The sequence below is a fragment of the Nycticebus coucang genome, chromosome 4, assembly GCF_027406575.1.
Source record: "Nycticebus coucang isolate mNycCou1 chromosome 4, mNycCou1.pri, whole genome shotgun sequence".
In the NCBI taxonomy this organism is placed as follows: Eukaryota; Metazoa; Chordata; class Mammalia; order Primates; family Lorisidae; genus Nycticebus; species Nycticebus coucang.
The window spans coordinates 146,912,616-146,931,172 of NC_069783.1; the positions used below are offsets into that span (position 1 = coordinate 146,912,616).

Consider the following 18,557-nt stretch of genomic DNA (forward strand, 5'->3'; position numbering starts at 1 on the left):
CCTCACTGCGGCAAGGTCCACCCTCTGCAGGAAAGCCTGGAGACTCAGTTGGGGTCTCTTCCTGAGTGGCAGAAGGTTTACCCTCCTCTGGATGTTTTAGAGGGTGAGTTGGGGTCTCCTCCTGGGTGGCAGAAGGTTTCACCTCCTCAGCATGCTCTGGAGGCTGAGTTGGGTTCTCCTCCTGGGTGGCAGACGGTTTCCCCTCCTCAGGATGCTCTGGAGACTGAATTGGTTTCTCCTCCTGGGTGGCAGAAGGTTTTGCCTCCTCAGGATGCTCTGGAGGCTGAGTTGGGGTCTCCTCCTTGGTTAAAGAAAGTTCGGCCTTTTTGGTAGGCTCTGAAGTTATGGTAACCTCCACATCTGGAGGTTTAACTGTAACATTGGGCAAGTAATAAAGATGTGGTGTATCCTCACCTGGACGTGGAACTCTCACCTCATGTTTAGGTGAAGTTTGAGCTATATTCTCCATCGGTGACTCTGGAGCTTTAGCTCTGACCTTCTGCTGGATTTGAGAAGGTTCAGTCTCCCCAGGAGACACAAAAGGCTGAGGTGGCTGCTCCTGCTTACTGGGGGAAGGCTCAGCCTCCCCACAAAAGCACGGGCACTCAGTTGGGGTCTTCTCCTGGATGGCAGGTGGTTTCACCTCCTCAGGATGCTCTGGAGGCTGAGTTGGAGTCTCCTGCTGGGCTGAAGAAGATTCTGCCTCCATCACAGGCTCTGAGGTTATGGAAACCTCCACATCCGGAGGTTTACCTGTCACCTCATGATTAGGTAGAGTTTGAGCTATACTCTCCATAGGGGACTGTGTAGTTTGAGCTGTGGCCTCCTGCTGTATTTGAGAATGGTCAATCTCCCCCGGAGACACAAAAGGCTGAGGTGGCTGCTCTTCCTCACTGCGGCACGGTCCACCCTCTGCAGGAAAGCCTGGAGACTCAGTTGGGGTCTCTTCCTGAGTGGCAGAAGGTTTACCCTCCTCTGGATGTTCTAGAGGGTGAGTTGGGGTCTCCTCCTGGGTGGCAGAAGGTTTCACCTCCTCAGCATGCTCTGGAGGCTGAGTTGGGTTCTCCTCCTGGGTGGCAGACGGTTTCCCCTCCTCAGGATGCTCTGGAGACTGAATTGGTTTCTCCTCCTGGGTGGCAGAAGTTTTTGCCTCCTCAGGATGCTCTGGAGGCTGAGTTGGGGTCTCCTCCTTGGTTAAAGAAAGTTCGGCCTTTTTGGTAGGCTCTGAAGTTATGGTAACCTCCACATCTGGTGGTTTAAGTGTAACATTGGGCAAGTAATAAAGATGTGGTTGATCCTCACCTGGACGTGGAACTCTCACCTCATGTTTAGGTGAAGTTTGAGCTATATTCTCCATCGGTGACTCTGGAGCTTGAGCTCTGACCTTCTGCTGGATTTGAGAAGGTTCAGTCTCCCCAGGAGACACAAAAGGCTGAGGTGGCTGCTCCTGCTTACTGGGGGAAGGCTCAGCCTCCCCACAAAAGCATGGGCACTCAGTTGGGGTCTTCTCCTGGATGGCAGGTGGTTTCACCTCCTCAGGATGCTCTGGAGGCTGAGTTGGAGTCTCCTGCTGGGCTGAAGAAGATTCTGCCTCCATCACAGGCTCTGAGGTTATGGAAACCTCCACATCCGGAGGTTTACCTGTCACCTCATGATTAGGTAGAGTTTGAGCTATACTCTCCGTAGGGGACTGTGTAGTTTGAGCTGTGGCCTCCTGCTGTATTTGAGAATGGTCAATCTCCCCCGGAGACACAAAAGGCTGAGGTGGCTGCTCTTCCTCACTGCGGCAAGGTCCACCCTCTGCAGGAAAGCCTGGAGACTCAGTTGGGGTCTCTTCCTGAGTGGCAGAAGGTTTACCCTCCTCTGGATGTTCTAGAGGGTGAGTTGGGGTCTCCTCCTGGGTGGCAGAAGGTTTCACCTCCTCAGCATGCTCTGGAGGCTGAGTTGGGTTCTCCTCCTGGGTGGCAGACGGTTTCCCCTCCTCAGGATGCTCTGGAGACTGAATTGGTTTCTCCTCCTGGGTGGCAGAAGGTTTTGCCTCCTCAGGATGCTCTGGAGGCTGAGTTGGGGTCTCCTCCTTGGTTAAAGAAAGTTCGGCCTTTTTGGTAGGCTCTGAAGTTATGGTAACCTCCACATCTGGAGGTTTAACTGTAACATTGGGCAAGTAATAAAGATGTGGTTGATCCTCACCTGGACGTGGAACTCTCACCTCATGTTTAGGTGAAGTTTGAGCTATATTCTCCATCGGTGACTCTGGAGCTTGAGCTCTGACCTTCTGTTGGATTTGAGAAGGTTCAGTCTCCCCAGGAGACACAAAAGGCTGAGGTGGCTGCTCCTGCTTACTGGGGGAAGGCTCAGCCTCCCCACAAAAGCATGGGCACTCAGTTGGGGTCTTCTCCTGGATGGCAGGTGGTTTCACCTCCTCAGGATGCTCTGGAGGCTGACTTGGAGTCTCCTGCTGGGCTGAAGAAGATTCTGCCTCCATCACAGGCTCTGAGGTTATGGAAACCTCCACATCCGGAGGTTTACCTGTCACCTCATGATTAGGTAGAGTTTGAGCTACACTCTCCATAGGGGACTGTGTAGTTTGAGCTGTGGCCTCCTGCTGTATTTGAGAATGGTCAATCTCCCCCGGAGACACAAAAGGCTGAGGTGGCTGCTCTTCCTCACTGCGGCAAGGTCCACCCTCTGCAGGAAAGCCTGGAGACTCAGTTGGGGTCTCTTCCTGAGTGGCAGAAGGTTTACCCTCCTCTGGATGTTCTAGAGGGTGAGTTGGGGTCTCCTCCTGGGTGGCAGAAGGTTTCACCTCCTCAGCATGCTCTGGAGGCTGAGTTGGGTTCTCCTCCTGGGTGGCAGACGGTTTCCCCTCCTCAGGATGCTCTGGAGACTGAATTGGTTTCTCCTCCTGGGTGGCAGAAGGTTTTGCCTCCTCAGGATGCTCTGGAGGCTGAGTTGGGGTCTCCTCCTTGGTTAAAGAAAGTTCGGCCTTTTTGGTAGGCCTTGAAGTTATGGTAACCTCCACATCTGGAGGTTTAACTGTAACATTGGGCAAGTAATAAAGATGTGGTTGATCCTCACCTGGACGTGGAACTCTCACCTCATGTTTAGGTGAAGTTTGAGCTATATTCTCCATCGGTGACTCTGGAGCTTGAGCTCTGACCTTCTGCTGGATTTGAGAAGGTTCAGTCTCCCCAGGAGACACAAAAGGCTGAGGTGGCTGCTCCTGCTTACTGGGGGAAGGCTCAGCCTCCCCACAAAAGCATGGGCACTCAGTTGGGGTCTTCTCCTGGATGGCAGGTGGTTTCACCTCCTCAGGATGCTCTGGAGGCTGAGTTGGAGTCTCCTGCTGGGCTGAAGAAGATTCTGCCTCCATCACAGGCTCTGAGGTTATGGAAACCTCCACATCCGGAGGTTTACCTGTCACCTCATGATTAGGTAGAGTTTGAGCTATACTCTCCATAGGGGACTGTGTAGTTTGAGCTGTGGCCTCCTGCTGTATTTGAGAATGGTCAATCTCCCCCGGAGACACAAAAGGCTGAGGTGGCTGCTCTTCCTCACTGCGGCAAGGTCCACCCTCTGCAGGAAAGCCTGGAGACTCAGTTGGGGTCTCTTCCTGAGTGGCAGAAGGTTTACCCTCCTCTGGATGTTCTAGAGGGTGAGTTGGGGTCTCCTCCTGGGTGGCAGAAGGTTTCACCTCCTCAGCATGCTCTGGAGGCTGAGTTGGGTTCTCCTCCTGGGTGGCAGAAGGTTTCCCCTCCTCAGGATGCTCTGGAGACTGAATTGGTTTCTCCTCCTGAGTGGCAGAAGGTTGTGCCTCCTCAGGATGCTCTGGAGGCTGAGTTGGGGTCTCCTGCTGGGTTATAGAAGATTCGGCCTCTTTGGTAGGCTCTGAAGTTATGGTAACCTCCACATCTGCAGGTTTAACTGTAACATTGGGCAAGTAATAAAGATGAGGTTGATCCTCACCTAGAGCTTGAAATATCACCTTATGATTATGTGGAGTTTGAGCTATATTCTCCATGGGGGACTCTGGAGCTTGAGCTGTGACCTCCTGCTGGATTTGAGAAGGTTCCGTCTCCCCAGGAGACACAAAAGGCTGAGGTGGCTGCTCCTGCTCCCTGGGGTAAGGCTCAGCCTCCCCACAAAAGCATAGGCACTCAGTTGGTGTCTCCTCCTGGATGGCAGGTGGTTTCACCTCCTCAGGATGCTCTGGAGGCTGAGTTGGGGTCTCTTGCTGGGCTGAAGAAGAATCAGCCTCCGTCACAGGCTCTGAAGTTATGGAAACCTCCACATCCTGAGGTTTACCTGTTAACTCATGATTATTTAGAGTTTGAGTTATACTCTCCATAGGGTCCTCTGGAGTTTGAACTGTGGCCTCCTGCTGTATTTGAGAAGGTTCAATCTCCCCCGTAGACACAAAAGGCTGAGGTGGCTGCTCTTCCTCACTGGGGCAAGGTGCAGCCCCTGCTGCAATTCTTGGAGACTCAGTTGGGGTTTCCTCCTGGGTGGCAGAAGGTTTCACCTCCTCAGGATGCTGTTCCGGCTGAATTGGGTTCTCCTCCTGGGTGGCAGAAGGTTTTGCCTCCTCAGGATGCTCTGGAGGCTGAGTTGGGTTCTCCTCCTGGGTGGCAGAATGTTTCCCCTCCTCAGGATGCTCTGGAGGTTGAATTGGGTTCTCCTCCCGGGTGGCAGAAGGTTTTGCTTCCTCAAGATGCTCTGGAGGCTGAATTGGTGTCTCCTGCTTGGTTAAAGAAGATTCGTCCTCTTTGGTAGGCTCTGAAGTTATGGTAACCTCCACATCTGGAGGTTTAACTGTAACATTGGGCAAGTAATAAAGATGAGGTTGATCCTCACCTGGACGTGGAACTCTCACCTCATGATTAGGTGGAGTTTGAGCTATATTCTCCATCAGGGACTCTGGAGCTTGAGCTTTGACCTCCTGCTGGATTTGAGAAAGTTCAGTCTCCCCAGGAGACAGAAAAGGCTGAGGTGGCTGCTCCTGCTCACTGGGGGAAGGCTCAGCCTTCCTACAAAAGTATCGGCACTGAGTTGGGGTCTCCTCCTGGATGGCTAGTGGTTTCACCTCCTCAGGATGCTCTGGAGGCTGAGTTGGAGTCTCCTGCTGGGCTGAAGGAGATTCAGCCTCTGTCACAGGCTCTGAAGTTATGGAAACCTCCACATCCAGAGGTTTACCTGTCAGCTCATGATTATGTAGAGTTTGAGCTATGCTCTCCATAGGGGACTCTGGAGTTTGAACTGTGGCCTCCTGCTGTATTTGAGAAGGTTCAATCTCCCCCGGAGACACAAAAGGCTGAGGTGGCTGCTCTTCCTCACTGGGGCAATGTCCAGCCTCTGCAGGAGAGCCTGGAGACTCAGTTGGGGTCTCTTGTGGGGTGGCAGAAGGTTTCTCCTCCTCAGGATGTTCTAGATGTTGAGTTGGGGTCTCCTCCTGAGAAAGTTCACCTTGTGCACGGGCCTCTTGAGCCACCTCTGGGTTTCTCACAAATCCCAGAGGTATGCTGCCAGGGTAAAGTAAATCCATACTTTGATCTGTATAATCGTCATTCTGCAGAATTTGTTTGTAAGACCGAGATTTTGATTCAAATTGGTCTAGAGCTCCAACAACTTTAGTGACCTGTGGATGTTGAGCTAGATCTTCCTTCAGGTTCTTTGGTGAAACAATGAATGTTGTTGGTTTTGAACTGTGACTATCTAGAGGTGGAACAAGTATTTCAAATGCCTGGTGAGCTATAACCTCATCTGGACTTACAGTTTGAATCTTCCTTATGAGTTGAGGACGCAGAGTTAGGACAGGGTTCTGATCCCAACCGGGCGTTGGAACCACCTCTGGAGGGCTTCGTCGTCTCCTTAGCTTATTCCTCAGAAGCCGACGACATGGAATAGTAAGCCTATCTGCCGCTTGAAGTACCTCTTGAGCTGAATCCGTGTCCACGAATGGACACTGAGCTGTAACCTCATCTGGACTTACAGTTTGAATCTTGCTTATGAGTTGAGGAGGCAGAGTTAGGACTGGGTTCTGATCCCAACCGGGCGTTGGAACCACCTCTGGAGGGCTTCGTCGTCTCCTTAGCTTATTCCTCAGAAGCCGACGACATGGAATAGTAAGCCTATCTGCCGCTTGAAGTACCTCTTGAGCTGAATCCGTGTCCACGAATGGACACTGAGCTGTAACCTCATCTGGACTTACAGTTTGAATCTTGCTTATGAGTTGAGGAGGCAGAGTTAGGACTGGGTTCTGATCCCAACCGGGCGTTGGAACCACCTCTGGAGGGCTTCGTCGTCTCCTTAGCTTATTCCTCAGAAGCCGACGACATGGAATAGTAAGCCTATCTGCCGCTTGAAGTACCTCTTGAGCTGAATTCGTGTCCACGAATGGACACTGAGCTGTAACCTCATCTGGACTTACAGTTTGAATCTTGCTTATGAGTTGAGGAGGCAGAGTTAGGACTGGGTTCTGATCCCAACCGGGCGTTGGAACCACCTCTGGAGGGCTTCGTCGTCTCCTTAGCTTATTCCTCAGAAGCCGACGACATGGAATAGTAAGCCTATCTGCCGCTTGAAGTACCTCTTGAGCTGAATTCGTGTCCACGAATGGACACTGAGCTGTAACCTCATCTGGACTTACAGTTTGAATCTTGCTTATGAGTTGAGGAGGCAGAGTTAGGACTGGGTTCTGATCCCAACCGGGCGTTGGAACCACCTCTGGAGGGCTTCGTCGTCTCCTTAGCTTATTCCTCAGAAGCCGACGACATGGAATAGTAAGCCTATCTGCCGCTTGAAGTACCTCTTGAGCTGAATTCGTGTCCACGAATGGACACTGAGCTGTAACCTCATCTGGACTTACAGTTTGAATCTTGCTTATGAGTTGAGGAGGCAGAGTTAGGACTGGGTTCTGATCCCAACCGGGCGTTGGAACCACCTCTGGAGGGCTTCGTCGTCTCCTTAGCTTATTCCTCAGAAGCCGACGACATGGAATAGTAAGCCTATCTGCCGCTTGAAGTACCTCTTGAGCTGAATTCGTGTCCACGAATGGACACTGAGCTGTAACCTCATCTGGACTTACAGTTTGAATCTTGCTTATGAGTTGAGGAGGCAGAGTTAGGACTGGGTTCTGATCCCAACCGGGCGTTGGAACCACCTCTGGAGGGCTTCGTCGTCTCCTTAGCTTATTCCTCAGAAGCCGACGACATGGAATAGTAAGCCTATCTGCCGCTTGAAGTACCTCTTGAGCTGAATCCGTGTCCACGAATGGACACTGAGCTGTAACCTCATCTGGACTTACAGTTTGAATCTTGCTTATGAGTTGAGGAGGCAGAGTTAGGACTGGGTTCTGATCCCAACCGGGCGTTGGAACCACCTCTGGAGGGCTTCGTCGTCTCCTTAGCTTATTCCTCAGAAGCCGACGACATGGAATAGTAAGCCTATCTGCCGCTTGAAGTACCTCTTGAGCTGAATTCGTGTCCACGAATGGACACTGAGCTGTAACCTCATCTGGACTTACAGTTTGAATCTTGCTTATGAGTTGAGGAGGCAGAGTTAGGACTGGGTTCTGATCCCAACCGGGCGTTGGAACCACCTCTGGAGGGCTTCGTCGTCTCCTTAGCTTATTCCTCAGAAGCCGACGACGTAGAATAGTAACCCTATCTGGCCCTTGAGGTAGCTCTTGAGCTGAATCAGTGTCCTGGAATGGAGCCAAATTCTCAGGCAACTCCTGAGGTGAAGCCACCAAGTGGGAAGGAGCAGAAGACCCCAGGTAATCAAAGTCCCCAGGATCTGCTGGGGGTGTAGGCACATGAGGGGATTCGGGTGAGAGATCGGAAGAGAGGGAAGACCAGGGCTCTTTCGGCCCTGGGGATTCGGAGGTAGGCTGGACCCTGTCAGGGGGCCACCTCCAAATAGCAGCTGCCAGTATCAGCAGCCACAACAATTGCTCCGTGAGAAGGACCCGTGGGGTCCACAGTCGCAGTAGGGACATAATGTCCAGAGGCTCCGGTGCCAATGAGAGTCGGAACTCTTATGGCAGCTCCGCAGCGCTAGCACCCACGGCAACTGTGTGCCCCGCCCCCACCCTTTATCTACGACAACCTTTGTTTACGCAGCAACCTTTATTATGCTGGGGCTGGCTCCATGCGGTCAGGGTGAGCTGTTGCCCACAGTCCCTGAGCCCAAACCCCCTCCCCACAGAGATACAACTGTCTCACACCAGAACATCCCTCCCGCCCTTAGCAGAGCAAGATTTCGGCCACAGACTAGGGTAGCCTCAGGACTCCAGCAGCCCATTATGGTAGGGGCGCCCCGGAGCTTCCCAAGGACGTCACAGGGCCTCGCCTCTTGGCACATTCAGAAGTGCTAGTTCAGTTCTGGCAGCCTGAACTCGTCTTCCTCCAAGCTGAAATCCCAGAGATATTCTTCTTCCCCCCAGCAGTACTGCTTCCAAGAAACACAATTGACCTGCAAAATGATCACCAGTTGGACAGCACGGCCAGGAGGCTGCTGCGGGGTGCGCGGACATGCCTGCGGCAGCTGCGGCACCTGCGGCGGCGGCCGCGGGCTGCGCTCGGGAGTGAGCGCCCAGCGCCCAGTGCCCTCCCGCGGGGCCGCCGGCCTGTCCGCACTGTCCTCAGGTGCACTGGCCAGGCACCTCTTCGCTTCGTGGACACCTGGGGGCCTTCGCCTGTCCAGCCTTACTAGGCCGAACTGCTGGGGAGTACGGCGTCAGGGGGTGCCACGGAGCCAGGGGGAACGGCGAGGCACTGGCGGGAGCCTCCTGGCGGTGCTCCCCCTACCTCCCACCTCCCTGCGCCCAGCCCCGAGGCTGGGGCTTTGGAACAGGCAGCCCGGGAAAACATTAACTTTTGGGCCACGTGCAGAATAGCATCATCTACATCATGGACATTCCTTCCTCCTACCATCTCAGAAAATCTTTGATAACAAATTGAGAAAATGCAGATGATCTTTCCAACAGATGAAATTGCCAATACTCAAGCTTTTAGAAAAAGAAAGAGGAAAAGGACAGAGACAATGAACTCAGAACATGCAAATAATGACCTGGATAAAGGACCGAGAGACCCATATTCGGGAAATGCCTTTCTGCCCGGTGAGATCTCCAGTGAGGATGAAGAGCCCTTAGCAGAACTGTCTAAGGAGGAATTGTGCACCAAAATAAAAAGCCTGAAAGAAAACTAACAAACACGAAAAGAAAACAGCGGACTTGGACAGTCTTTGGTCATGCTTCAAGTGTTACCACAGGCAGTCACCCAGTTTGCAGAGCTGGTTGGTATGGCAGAAGCCCTGCTTAAAGGTGTAGGAACCACGTCTACGTCTGCATCCACCCCCTGGAGAGCAACAAACAACTCCTCCCCAGATTCATTTACTTCAACATGCAGTAACTCTAATTCTAATTGCAGTTCACCAGTTTCCTTGAAGGCTGAGGAAGAGCATCAGGCTGATAAGAAGCAGTTCAAGATTGAGAAATGGCAGATTGCCCGTTGTAATAAGAGCAAGCCTCAGAAGTTTATTAATGACTTAATGCAAGTGCTATACACAAATGAATATATGGCCACACACAGCCTGACGGGAACAAAATCCTGTACTTCAAGGGACAAAGCCGTAAAACCAGCTATGAATCAGAATGAAGTTCAAGAAATCATAGGAGTAACAAAACAATTATTTACCAATATGGATGATGTTTCAATTAGGAGTATGATAGGGCAAAAGCTAAACAACTGTACCAAGAAGCCAAATTTAAGCAAAAATCCTAACTCTCAGGATATTAAGTAGATTATTTTGGTATTACAGGTATCTGTAACAAAGCTCCTTCAGTTCTAAATCTAGCATTGGATTTTGTGGAGAATCTGCAACCCTTCTGGCAGTGAGCAGAGACAGACATCTGCAGTGACAAGCTGTAAGACATCGTATCATCACTGGGCTCCCTGAGGGACCAACAAGCTCGCTGAAGAAGCTGCATGTAGGTAGAATCCCTCCTAAATACCAGTGATGCATCAGACCAGAGAATTTCTCCCAATCAAATAAGCGTGCAATATCATTTTTTGGAAACATGCATTTCCTGATCCCCCCATACTACTCTGTACAGCTAACTTAACTGGATAGTCAGAATCCTTATCATAGCAACAAAAATTTCAATCTTTAAGATTATTCATTGTCCCAACTGATCATTATACATTTATTATTATCAATGACTCCTCTTTAGAGTTTTTGAATCTTAGTGTAAGTACATGTTTGGAAAAGTAAACAGTGAAATAATCGATGTTCACAAATATGAGAGCAGCAAATTCAGATAATAATGAAAATCTGATAATCATGACTAACAAGTAGTAAGATTTTAGCAATAAAATTATAGAATTATTCCATTATCTAAAAATGTATAAAATAGGAATATGAAAAAAATCTTGCAGGTGTCAAGATTTTTATATTTTAATATGACTCTACTCTAACACACACACACACACACACACACACACACAAATCCAGGTTTGGGGGATTATTAAAACAATGCATTGATTTTCAGAATTTTCTTTTTGTTTGTTTACCAGACATGTTTTAACTTTTTATTGCCCAAAGTATATTAACTACATATGTGTAATATAAAACATCAATATCGCCTAAGACATCCTATAGAAGATATAACGTCATATCTATTTGGTTGACTATGTTGCTAAACAGCTTAGTTTTAGCTGATTTATTTTAATCACAGCAGAAGAAAAATGAGTTGAAACAATCATATGGGTTGAATAATCACACACACAAATCATTTTGTAAATCAATAGAAGATTAAACACCCAAAGCCTTCCTGCAGGTCAGGTTGTCATACATGATAACTCTACAATGAGAAGCCATGCTTCTTCACTGCACAAGGTCATGTTTAAACTTGGAAAAGAGAATGCTACAATAGTTACAAAGTTCAATATCCCAGATCCAGGGCACATTCCATAAATGTTGCTTGATAACAATGTAGTTGTATAAATTAAATGTTCTTAAAGAAATAACTTATGTAACATTTGCTACTTTTACTTAAACGTAAATAAATCCCACTGAAAAGATAAAAAAAAATGAGCACCAGTTAGGGCGGCAGGCAGAACACACATTTGTTCCATTGGATATTTACTCCAAAATGTTGCCATTTCTGCTCAACTTTCAGTATCCTTTCTTCCATGTTTGACAATTAATTCACCACTCTATCATGTGGGGGCTGCCATGGAATCAGAGATGACTCTGAAATTTCTGTAGGAAGGGTTTTAAGAGTTGAGCAATTCAACTTAGCAGAGAAGGTATTGCTGCAAGTGAATAGCCCTTTAGGTCAGCAATGGGCAAACACAGTCAATAATCTAGAAGGTCTATCCTGTACGCACACATGGAGAAAGACACATAGTGTGTTAAAGTCAGCATGTTAAATTATTATCTTCAAATACTACTATAACAGAACCCAAGTGACTTATTTCACAACTCTTCAGTGTGTATCACTCTTAGGAAAATGTGGAACTCTGAGAATATTTCTGGTGCTTTTACTAAAGTCCTGGCTCCTGGCTCTAACCCCTTATTTGAAGTTTGGAGAGCAGAAGTGAGGACTGTTAGAATTCTAATATGGGTGCAGACACAGGAGAGAGGTTTGTCTCTCTCACTTGGAGATAAAATAGTACTTCGTCTTTTTCCCAGAATCTAGCATATGACTTGGTGCACAGTAATGGTTTTAAAGTTGGAGGTGATTCCAAGATTTACCTCATTTAGAGATGACCTGTTGTTAGAATCAGATTTCTGAAATTGGTGCTGACTTTCTTCCTTCCTCTCACATTTCACAGGAAATGAGTATTCTTTTTTTTTTTTTTTTTTTTTTTGAGTCAGAGTCTTACTATGTGGCCCTCAGTAGAGTGCCGTGGCATCACAGCAACCTCAAACTCTTGGGTTAAGCGATTCTCTTACCTCAGCCTCCCGAGTAGCTGGGAAGAAACTAGTATTCTTAAAGTTTGACATTTTCTTTACTGGTTTTATTTAAATAGAATTATAATAATTTGCCTTAAATAGAATAAAACTTCAAATACTTTTTCAGACTTCAACCACTTTCTCTTTCACTCCCTTCTTCAAAACAAAACACTTTGCAACTCTGGAGCAAGTTAAATAATCAAAAACCTAGCCCCAAATTAAGTTCCCCTGACACAAAACACATTTTTGGCTCCTTAAAAAAAAATCTCATACATAGTAAATAATGATAACTTTAGAAATTACTTTAGCAACTTAGTCCCTAATTAAGGGACTTCACATACAGTTATGCATTGCTTGCCATATGAGGAGGAGCTTGAAAAATGCATCATTAAAAAAAATGCAATTATGGGGAAAGGGCCAACACCATAATGAGACATTCTTTTGATTTCTAAAAGCAGAAAATAAGGGCATTTTCCTGGAAATTTCCTCATCTCACATTTTAATTTTTAACATAACTGTAACGACCAAGTTAACTCCATTTTGTTAAAACTAACTTCATCTTGTCCCTCAGTCTTCATTTTGCAGCTGCATACCAAAGGCATTAGGCAACCTGCTCCCTTCCCTGCCCCCCTGTCCTTGCCCCATGATCTGTGCCCTTGCATAATGTCTGCTCCGAGTGATAGCAACACTCTCCCAGACACCCAAGGACAAATACTGCTCAGTCCCCTAGACCCCTATTAGCTCGCCCCAGCAGCTCACCTCACACCCCCTCCTTTTTCTATCCTTTCTGTACCCTTAAAATCCTCCCTCCTTTTCGAGATCAGGGTTTCTCTGCTCTCCTGCTGCACCAGGACCAAGGAGCCCAGGCTCAAGCTTATAAATAAAGACTTGGTCTCCGGGTGATTTATGTGGGGGATCTTGTGACTTGGGCACAACAATAACCATTTATTAAAAATATGTATGAAGTATCAACTGTGTTTGGTCCAAAAAACTTTATGATCTTACAGGCAGGAACTAAGGAATTTACAATTTATAGGAAATAAAAAATGTGAAAACAAAAATGTTCAATCATGCCTGGGCATGGTGGCTCATCCCTGTAATCCTAGCACTCTAGAAAGCTGAGGTGGAAGGATCACTTGAGCTCAGGAGTTCATGTCCAGCCTGAGCAAGAGTGAGACCCTGTTTCTACTAAAGACAAAAATAAAAAAAAAAAAAAACAACCCAGCCGGCATTGTGGCAGTACTTGTAGTCCCAACTCCTTAGGCAGCTGAGGCAGGAGGATCATTTGAAACCAGGAGTTTGAAGTTGTTATAAGCTAGGCTGATTCCAATAGCCTGGACAACAGAGTGAGACTCAGTCTCAAAATAAAAAAGTTCAATCATCATATGATTAAATAGTAAGGCATTAAATGGGGGTCAAAATGAGGGTCAAAGTGAGTTCAAACCTGGGATAGAGACCCCTGTAGACATATTAGAAGCAAGAGACAAGTATTGACTCCCCGGGAACCAAAATTCCACCAAATACAATATACAAAGCTTCGCAGATAGACAGCATTTGAACATTTTATTGGTAGAAACTGGCCTATATATTGTAGACAATACAAATTCCTTCAAGGCAAACTAAAGCCATAGGCTTTTGGTCTAAGGATTTTGTGTATGTATGAGGGATATCTTTGCATACTAGGGAGAGATAAACAACACAAACATCTAGTCTGGTGCTTGAAGGTTATTACTCAGACTTGACAGTTGGAAGGCTGAGACTTATCAGGGCCATCTCTTTTAAAACAGTCTACCTGCTGAGCAGGGAAGTAAGACTTCCAGTAGAAGGGCTGCCCAGGTTGGAAGGCTGAGACTTATCAGGGCCATCTCTGATTTTTCAGTCTCTGACCCTTCAGGGCTACGAAGCAGACAGCAATTCTGTTCAGGCACTTCCTGTTCATCAAGTTTCCTGTAACAGTCACAATGCTGTAGAACTCAACAGGGACACAATCAGTGCCATTCAATAGCACAACCACTTTCACAGCTCACAGGAAAGCAGCCAATTATGTGTACTACATAGGAATCACATTCACCCAATATCAATGCCGGAAATGAAAGCTGAAACTGAATTCTTGATTCAAAAAACATAATCTAATAAACTTTCTCTTCAACAGAATTCATTTATCTATTTATTCAGGTAGAAAACAACACTGATAATAGTTAACATATTTTGTCTGTTTACTACGTAAGCATAGTTCTGAGTTTTTGCATTTGTCACCTCACTTACTCATACAATTATCTCCCATATGGTAGGTTGAATTACTAACTTCATTTTGCAGAGAAAATGACTGTAGCTTAGAAATATTAACCATCTTCAAATCTCTCTGGTTATAAAACCTAAATTACATAAAAAATCTTGAAGAGATTGAGTTAGAACTTGAACCCAGGTGTTCAAAGCTTATAGTCAGGCTGGGCTTGGTGGCTCATGCCTGTAATCCTAGCACCCTGGGAGGCCAAGGCAGGTGGATTGCTTGAGTTCACGAGTTCATGAACAGCCTGAGCAAAAATGAGGCTGTCTCCACTAAAAATAGAAGAACTGAGGCAAGAGGTCCACTTAAGCCCAAGAGTTGGAGGTTGCTATGAGTTACGACACCACGGCACTCTACCCAGGGCAACAGCTTGAGACTCTATCTCAAAAAAAAAAAAAAAAATCTCATAATCAGTATTCTGCATGCTAGGCAAACAATTGAGAAAGAATACCTGGATCAAAGACTTTCTATGTGAACTGAGGCAAGTCATTCTACACCTACAAAATGCGTACAATAATATTTGCTGTCATTTTTCTCACAGATGTCACAGAGAACAAATCTGAGACCATTTCCGTAGAAGAATTTAGTGAATAAGAACATAAGATGGAGTGTTTTAGATATCCATATTTTCATCCACTTAACTTTTCAAAATCCCAGTACTTTGGGAGGCTGAGGCAAGAATATTGGTTGAGGCCAGGAGTTTGAGACTACCCTGGGCAGCATAGTGAGATCTTGTCTCTATTTTTAAAAATTATTTAAAATTGGCTGGGTACCTATAGCTCAATGGTTAGAGTGCTGGCCCCCTGTACCGGTGTTGGTGGGTTTGAACTCAGCCTGGACCTGCTAAATAAAACAAAATAAAACAAACAAACAAACAAACAAACAGAAAAAGACAACAACAACAGATTTTGGCTTGGTGCCTGTAGCTCAGTGGTTAGGGTGCTGGCCACATGTACCAGGGCTGGTGGGTTTAAACGCAGCTAGGGCCTGCTAAACAAAAACCAACAAACAAAAAAATAGCCAGGCATTGTGGCTGGCACCTGTAATCCCAGATACTTGGGAGGTGAAGGGAAGAGAATCGCTTAAGCCCAAGAATTTGAGGTTGCTGTGAGCTGTGACACCACTGCACTCTACCAAGGGTGACAAAGTGAGAGTCTGTCTCAAAAAAAAATAAGTATTATTTAAAATTATAAAAATATCTAAGCTTACTGGCTCACGCCTGTAGTCCTCTGGGAGGTTGATGTGGGAGGACTGATTGAGGCCAGGACTTCAAGACATACCTAAGCAAGAGTAAGACACCATCTCTACAAAACAGATTAGCTGGGCTGTAGCAGGAGGATCACTTGAACCCAGGAGTTTAGGTTGTAGTCAGCTATGATGATGCCACTATATTCTAGCTTGGACAATTGAGTTAAACTCTGCCTCCCAAAAAATAGATAAACACATACAGATACACACATACACATGAATGAGAAAAATTAAATTTAAAGAAGTCTTACCTAAAACCACAATCAATAGTTTCTGTAATGCATCTGACAAAGCTTTCTGAATAGCAAGCCTCTGAGCTATCTTCCTTTTCATAAGGAATGATAATGGTCCTAAATCCAACCAAAACAAATGGTTTTTAAATGCTTATTTGAATGATAATTGGTTATTAAGTGTTTAAAAAATGAAAATACATTCATGATTCTTAGATCGCTATCTTAGTGATTAGGGCAGACAGAATACAAGCCTATGGCTGAATGAATGGCACTGTTGTAAGCACATACTGGCAGGGCTCGTTTTTTTTTTTTTTTTGTTTGTTTGTTTTACTGCTTCTGTCTAAGCTGGAAGTTCCTGAAGAACTAGAAGGGAGATACAAGCCAGGAACTTGGTACAATTCTATACCACCCACAGATTTCAAATTGACCAGTTGAGGCTACACCACTATAGACCCTACCCATCAAGGGTTTGGTGGTAGTGCAGATGGTCTGGCTCGACCCTGGCTGTCACCACAGGCACCTGCTCTATTCCACCTCTCTCTCTCTTAAGTCACAGCCCTAAGCTTGGGGGCCATGGATTATAGAAAAATTTAGTATCAGTACCAACTTAATACCCTAACTAGGTATCCATATGTGACTCTTTTTTTGACTCAAGCCCTTCCATGAGTAGGAAACGGACGGAACGTTTACACAGGAGTTTTTTTTTTTTTTTTAATCTTCAGATGATGATTTTGCTGAGACAACAGAAGGTCACAAGAGATCTGTATCTGAAGGAATATTTTAACACAAAGCAAGGTCTTCACCAAAAACTAGAAAAACATTATCTCCCTCCTCCTCCTCCTCAGCTTTTTGGTAGGAAGTCAGCTCTAAAATTGTTAACTTAAAGGCTCTATCAGGAATTGCCTAAAACAAAAACCTATATAATAAGGGAGAAAAACTCTGCCCAGGACTTTAGTAGCTTAGCGGGGGGGGCAGGGGTGGGGGGCTGATAGGTATCTAAAATGATAAGTTTCAGAAACTAAGAAAAAAGAGAGATACTTCCCCGACTGAAAACAGACCTTCCTCCAGGTTATGTACAGGCTCTTCTGCCGCCAGCTCCAAGGCTCCTGCACTCATAGAACGGCAGCAGCACCTCTAAAGCACAGAAGGACGTCAGGCTTTGCTTCTGAAGTGCCACAATATCTTCGTTTTCCCTTTCTTCAAGGTGAGAAAGCTCCTGAAGCTGTTAAGATTTTGCATTAAAGGTCCTTCTTAGGATCTTAAAGTAGACTTTGAAGTGTTTTGCTATTAGAATTAAAAACTAAACTCCAGGAATCCCAGCTAACAGTTGATGCATCCTATAGCTTCAAAATCAAGTAAGATTTGCAAATGAATTATTATAGATGGCCATTTTTTTTTTATTATATGCCACACAAACACTGGAAAGAAGTACGAAGACCACGACCCAACTAATGGAGAATATGACCAATTCTGGGTGGCGAGGCAATTCAGGTACATCCACTTACCTTCAATGATAGGGGACCATTCATACCTCTCCCCACAACCCAATCAGGTCCTTTCATCTGAAGTCTTGGATTGTTCTTTTTTGAGACAAAGTATCAAGCTGTCACCCTTGGTAGAGTGCCATGGTGCTATAGCTTATAGCAACCTGCAACTCTTGGGTTCAAGTGATCCTCTTGCCTCAGTTTTCTATTTTTAGTAGAGACAGGGGTCTTGATTTTTGCTCAGGCTGGTGTCGAACTTGTGAGCTCAAGCAATCCACCCATCCTGGCCTCCCAGAGTGCTATGAGTCACTGTGCCTGGCTGAAGTCTTGGGGTTTTTTTTTCCTTTTTCTTTTTAGACTTTCTCTTCCACATGAATTCTATTGTGTACAGAAAACAGTGCATACTGGCATGAGGCTCTGCCACATCTTCACATCGTTTCCATTTTCCCTCCTATGGTTTCTGTGATGTTTAATAAGACTGAGGACCACTGAAAACCTTTGCCACATTATCGATATTTGGAAGATTTCTCTCCAATATGAATGTTCGTATGTTAAGGTTTGAGCTCTGGTTAAGGTCATTGCCACACTGTTCACATTTGTAGGCTTACTCTCCAGTTTGAATTCTTCTATGCTTAGCATGCTATCAACACCAGGTCAAGGCACTGCCACAGTCTTCAAATGGAGGGTTTCTCTCTGTGTGATTTCCTCTATGTACAGTGAGGATTGATTTTGAGTTAGATTTTGCCACACTGTCCATATTTAAAAGGTTTTTCTCCAGAATAAATTCTTCAATGTCTAGAAATGTTCACAAACTAATGAAAGTCTATGCCACATTTTGACCACTGTAGTTTCTTTCAAGAATGACTACTTTGATGAACAGAAAGGGTCGAGTACAGTGTAAATGCCTTGCCCCCTTCTTCACATTTGTGGAGTTTCTCTCCACAAGAAATTCTGTTATGTTCACTATGAGTTTAACTAAGGAAAAAGGCTTTAGTGCATTCTCTAAATTTGTAAGTTTTATGTCCAAAGTAAATTCTTTGAAGTACAGAAAGGTTTGAGTCACAGTTAAAGGCTTTGCTACACTCTTGACATTTGTAGGGTTTCCCTCCAGAGTGAATTCTTTGATGTCTAGAAAAGCTTGTGTAGTACTTAAAGGATTTTCCACATTCTTGACCTTTGTAGGGTTTCTCTCCAGAGTGAATTCTTTGATGTCTAGAAAGGTGTGAGTGGTGTTTAAAGGCTTTGTCACATTCTTCACATCCATAGGGTTTCTCTTCAGAATGAATTCTTTGATGTACAGAAAGGTTTCAGTACTTGTTAAAGGCTCTGCCACATTCCTGACATTTG

The 18,557-nt window shown here is 45.8% G+C and overlaps 2 protein-coding genes and 1 pseudogene across 4 annotated transcripts in view; 2 read left to right on the plus strand and 1 right to left on the minus strand.

Moving 5' to 3' along the window:
- Nucleotides 1-18,557, plus strand: part of LOC128583236 (leucine-rich repeat-containing protein 37B-like) — a 75,850-nt gene that overhangs the window by 20,706 nt on the left and 36,587 nt on the right. The gene's annotated exons all lie outside the window — the stretch shown is intronic.
- On the plus strand, nucleotides 8,928-16,853 carry LOC128583235 (BEN domain-containing protein 6-like; annotated as a pseudogene).
- LOC128583238 (RAD52 motif-containing protein 1-like) lies at nucleotides 11,903-16,880 on the minus strand. Of its 2 annotated transcripts, XM_053587331.1 has the most exons (3): nucleotides 16,785-16,880; nucleotides 15,745-15,843; nucleotides 11,917-13,905 (listed from the first exon to the last, which is right to left on the minus strand). In XM_053587331.1, the coding sequence occupies exons 1-3, from the start codon at nucleotides 16,840-16,842 to the stop codon at nucleotides 13,814-13,816; spliced, it is 249 nt and encodes an 82-aa protein (XP_053443306.1). In that variant the 5' UTR covers nucleotides 16,843-16,880; the 3' UTR covers nucleotides 11,917-13,813. The 2 variants fall into 2 exon arrangements, 1 of the variants encoding a protein (XP_053443306.1); XR_008379432.1 differs by lacking the exon at nucleotides 16,785-16,880 and having other exon boundaries at nucleotides 11,903-15,088; nucleotides 15,745-16,397.

What these genes read in the sequence shown, in the direction of transcription:
- LOC128583238 (XM_053587331.1), bottom strand. Translation starts at nt 16,842, where the DNA reads ATGAGTGCAGGAGCCTTGGAGCTGGCGGCAGAAGAGCCTGTACATAAC. An exon ending in TGTACATAACCTGGAGGAAG is followed by an intron (nt 15,844 to 16,784) that starts GTCTGTTTTCAG and finishes GGTTGGATTTAG; the next exon opens with GACCATTATCATTCCTTATG. An exon ending in ACTATTGATTGTGGTTTTAG is followed by an intron (nt 13,906 to 15,744) that starts GTAAGACTTCTT and finishes TGACTGTTACAG; the next exon opens with GAAACTTGATGAACAGGAAG.